Source organism: Haliotis rubra, unplaced genomic scaffold, assembly GCF_003918875.1.
Source record: "Haliotis rubra isolate DU_JTF1 unplaced genomic scaffold, ASM391887v1 Scf1347, whole genome shotgun sequence".
Taxonomy (NCBI): Eukaryota; Metazoa; Mollusca; class Gastropoda; order Lepetellida; family Haliotidae; genus Haliotis; species Haliotis rubra.
In genome coordinates, this window is record NW_025765278.1 from 185,404 (window position 1) to 190,000 (window position 4,597).

At 40.8% G+C, this 4,597-nt stretch overlaps 1 protein-coding gene across 1 annotated transcript; it reads right to left on the bottom strand.

The window, feature by feature from the left end:
* Positions 1-914: 914 nt before the first annotated feature.
* Positions 915-2,972, bottom strand: LOC124267907. The gene is made up of 2 exons (XM_046702895.1): positions 2,843-2,972; positions 915-1,938 (listed from the first exon to the last, which is right to left on the bottom strand). The coding sequence occupies exon 2, from the start codon at positions 1,917-1,919 to the stop codon at positions 915-917; it is 1,005 nt and encodes a 334-aa protein (XP_046558851.1). The 5' UTR covers positions 1,920-1,938; positions 2,843-2,972.
* Positions 2,973-4,597: the final 1,625 nt, after the last annotated feature.

The window sequence follows — 4,597 nt, forward strand, 5'->3', positions numbered from 1 at the left end:
TTTTAGTACGAGGATCCATACGACTTGGCAGGCTACACTGCGTTTGAGAATCATACATAAAATGTTCATTAAATATATAAACATCTTGTGACCAGAAAGTATACACTTGAAAATCAGATTTGACCAAGAATTTACAGATGTAATCAAAACGACACTTGGCTAAATCAGTCGTCGAAACATCACAAACTGAAGGTCCTTAACACGTCCACCACTGCCAAGACACCAAACCCAATTATATGGTACAAGTATGACATACATCAGGACTGAATAAAATTTGTTTTAAAGTATGAGGTCAGTTTTATGGAGAAACTTCTTTATCCTGTATAGGCGACATTGGAATCTATGCCTGTACAGAATGAAGACGTTGTATATCCATAGAATTGTACTCATTCTTCATCTCCCCAAACTTCTAGAATGCCAATCAAAGACAATTTGTTTTGTTTGTTTGATATTTACATACTATAAGACGTGGATTTGCAGCCATCTGTTTCTGATGTTTCCGCTATTAAAAAGATAAAGCTACTCTGTTTTCAACGTTGCGGTCCTTTATCGTTCATTTGAGACCGCTAAATGTAATTTAAAAACCGAACGCGTTAGCGTGAACTTATTTCAAATTGAACATTTAGTGCTCTCTCTAACCTACGCTTTGAACACTTTGATAAGTAGAAATTCGCCCCAAAATACTGTCGTCACTAGGCTTTGAGTAGGTATAAGTAATTTTCCAGTTAAGCACTCTCAATTCCAGGCTTTAATCATTCTCAATAACGTAATATAACAACTTGACTTTGATGAGTACATATTTCCACTCACAGAATCCTAAATCGGAAATGTTCATAGCAGTTTGAAATTGTGCCATAGTTATAGGTTTATAACTGTACAATTACATTGTCACATTTATAACACATTGTCAACGTTCAATCTTCGTCAGTGACTGTGGCCTTTTTTGTTGTTATCCTCCCAAGTATGTCCTCCAAGATGACGGTGACTGTGTCTCCAACGTTAGCCCCCGACAGCACGTGTGACCTGACCTCTGTCGTGATATCCATGGCCACGAGATGACTACCGAGGTTGATGGTGTATTTGAACTGTGGAGTTGAAGAAACAGGCACTGACCACGTCACCAGCTTCGGCGTAGCTGTGGTTATGGTGAAGTCGATAGGTTTTTCCGTCGGTTCCAGGTGCGTTTGGACATCGAACCTCTTCGAGGTGCCAAGGCCTTGGGTAGGTTGTGTGGTGCCCCCACTTACCAAATAGTACCGGTCCTGGATTCTACCGGCGTCGTAGTTGTCGCTGTGGTTCGCGGTGCCGGTGCCCCTGACGACGTCAAACTTCCCCGAGGCAAAGGGGAACCACGTGCCGTCTGATTTTCTTTTGAAGCCGTCACGTAAAAAGGCTTTTCTCATGCTGTCTCCCGTCCCTGCCCAATCTTCCACAAAGCTTCCTGTGCTGGTGTTGAACATCACAGACTTCACAGGAAAGTCGACGGTGAGGACGTGGGTCCACTGCTTGTCCGTCTCGTCATAGATCCAGAAACCAAAGTTACTATGGCTACCGTAGTTCCAAACCCGACTTACAAGGGTATACCATTGGTCCGGCTGCCAGCCAATCGCAAAGTTCATACTTTTTAAACCAGTTCCTTCACTACCGAACCTTTGCGTCTCTGTCCAGATCCCGGTGAACGCCGGCTTGATGGGAAGGGTGGACTGGATTGGGTCCCACACGGAGTAGATGAGAGCTCTGCCATTTGGATGGTCCTGTAGCCCGCAGTATCCGCCACCCTCGCCGCCGGTGTTCCATTGCATGCAGCAGTAGTAGGTGTCCAAGGTCACGCCGTCGTGGGGGATTAAGACGCTCTGGTGGATGATGTCGCCGGGGAAGTGGTCATCGTAATGAAACCAGACGGACGGTGCTCTTGCCATGTTGAAATGTTTGCAAATACTGTAATAACAAAACCTCAAATTAAGTGCAGTTTGTCTGTACGCTTGTTAATGAACAGTCAGCACCATTTCAGCAATATGTACAGTTACTTTTTACCGTAATATCTATTAAGGGTAAAGGGGCGGTGGGGTAGCCTGGTGGTTAAGGCGTTCGCTCGTCACGCCGAAGACCCGGGTTCGATTCCCCACATGGGCACAATGTGTGAAGCCCATTTCTGGTGTCCCCCGCCGTGATATTGCTAAAAGCGGCGTAAAACCAAACTCACTTACTATTGTGTAAAGGAATAACAACCGCATTAGGGTCAGGTAGTCACAAACCTTTGTTGCGCATGCTCTCACCCATTTGTTCACTAGACATCTACTTCACACAATGGACAAAAACATGGAACAACAACATGTAAATAGACTACTCAACATTTCGTGTTGTTTCCTAATCAGGCCTACTAGAGGACAACTGGTGCACATAAAATTGCAAACTTAATTCTATCATTTTGAGTGAGTGAGTGATTATGTTTTACGCCGCTTTTAGCAATATTACAGCAATATCACTGCGGGGGACACCAGAAATGGGCTTCACACATTGTGCCCATGTGGGGATTCGAACCCGGGACTTCGGCGTGACGAGCCAACGCTTTAACCACCAGGCTACCCCATCGCCCCTTATCATTTTGAACTGCACCTGCCGATTCATTGAATAGCATCATCTTCAAGCAACCAGTCACACGTATCCGTGGCACAAACCTGATGCTGAGTGTTATAAATTAAAAACCTTTATTTACAATTGACATTTTCATCCACGAGCAACAATACCGTTACCATCTACGTGTTGACATGCTTTTGCATGCAGACTACAATACGTTGTGAAAACATTACTTTACTGTATGTATACCAAAATATGTACTTACTTATCAGTGATTAATTCATCAAATTTTCAACGTTGTTTTGTCTTTTCGCCCAATGGAACCTACTTCGTCGGATAACCGAGACTGGCTATTTCTTTCGTTGCGTTTTGCAAGTTGCATGGAAGTTTCAGCACAGTTTAATTAAAAATGGGCTGAATGTTACCGTATATATATACATATTCCCTATTTATGACGTGTTAGATAATACTGATATTACATTTAGCTCCGTCATGGAAGATCCTTCCACGTGATGTGCGCTATGTAATACGAGATTGAATAACACGATTCACTTGGATGATATGAGCTATGAAATATGCATGAGGATCAGCTGTTATGGCAGTATACTGATCAAGGCCTCCATTGTCGTCAACGTGTCATTGACATCTTAAATCTGACAGGTGCAAAATACAAAGGTGAAAATATGGAAGCAGTGGTGTAACGAACTGTTATCATATCATCATATGATGTGTAGCTGATAACGTTCATGTGATGGATTTTTTTTCAGTATCGATTATATCCAACTATACAATAATTGCACAGCTGCTGATCATACAGTGTCGACCTTGCTCTACGCAGATGTTCTCAATAATATACTGCCACTGGAAAATGTTCACGAGTAGATATTCTCAATAATATACTGCCACTGGAAAATGTTCACGAGTAGATATTCTCAATAATATACTGCCATTGGAAAATGTTCACGAGTAGATATTCTCAATAATATACTGCCACTGGAAAATGTTCACGAGTAGATATTCTCAATAATATACTGCCACTGGAAAATGTTCACGAGTAGATATTCTCAATAATATACTGCCATTGGAAAATGTTCACGAGTAGATATTCTCAATAATATACTGCCATTGGAAAATGTTCACGAGTAGATATTCTCAATAATATACTGCCATTGGAAAATGTTCACGAGTAGATATTCTCAATATACTGCCATTGGAAAATGTTCACGAGTAGATATTCTCAATAATATACTGCCATTGGAAAATGTTCACGAGTAGATATTCTCAATAATATACTGCCATTGGAAAATGTTCACGAGTAGATATTCTCAATAATATACTGCCATTGGAAAATGTTCACGAGTAGATATTCTCAATAATATACTGCCATTGGAAAATGTTCACGAGTAGATATTCTCAATAATATACTGCCACTGGAAAATGTTCACGAGTAGATATTCTCAATAATATACTGCCATTGGAAAATGTTCACGAGTAGATATTCTCAATAGTGTACGTCATTGGAAAACGTTCACGATTAGATATTCTCAATAGTGTACGTCATTGGAAAATGTTCACGAGTAGATATTCTCAATAGTGTACGTCATTGGAAAACGTTCACGAGTAGATATTCTCAATAGTGTACGTCATTGGAAAACGTTCACGAGTAGATATTCTCAATAATATGTTGCCATTGGAAAACGTTCACGAGTAGATATTCTCAAGAATATACTGCCATTGGAAAACGTTCACGAGTAGATATTCTCAATAGTGTACGTCATTGGAAAGCGTTCACGAGTAGATATTCTCAATAGTGTACGTCATTGGAAAACGTTCACGAGTAGATATTCTCAATAGTGTACGTCATTGGAAAACGTTCACGAGTAGATATTCTCAATAATATACTGCCATTGGAAAACGTTCACGAGTAGATATTCTCAATAGTGTACGTCATTGGAAAACGTTCACGAGTAGATATTCTCAATAGTGTACGTCATTGGAAAGCGTTCACGAGTAGATATTC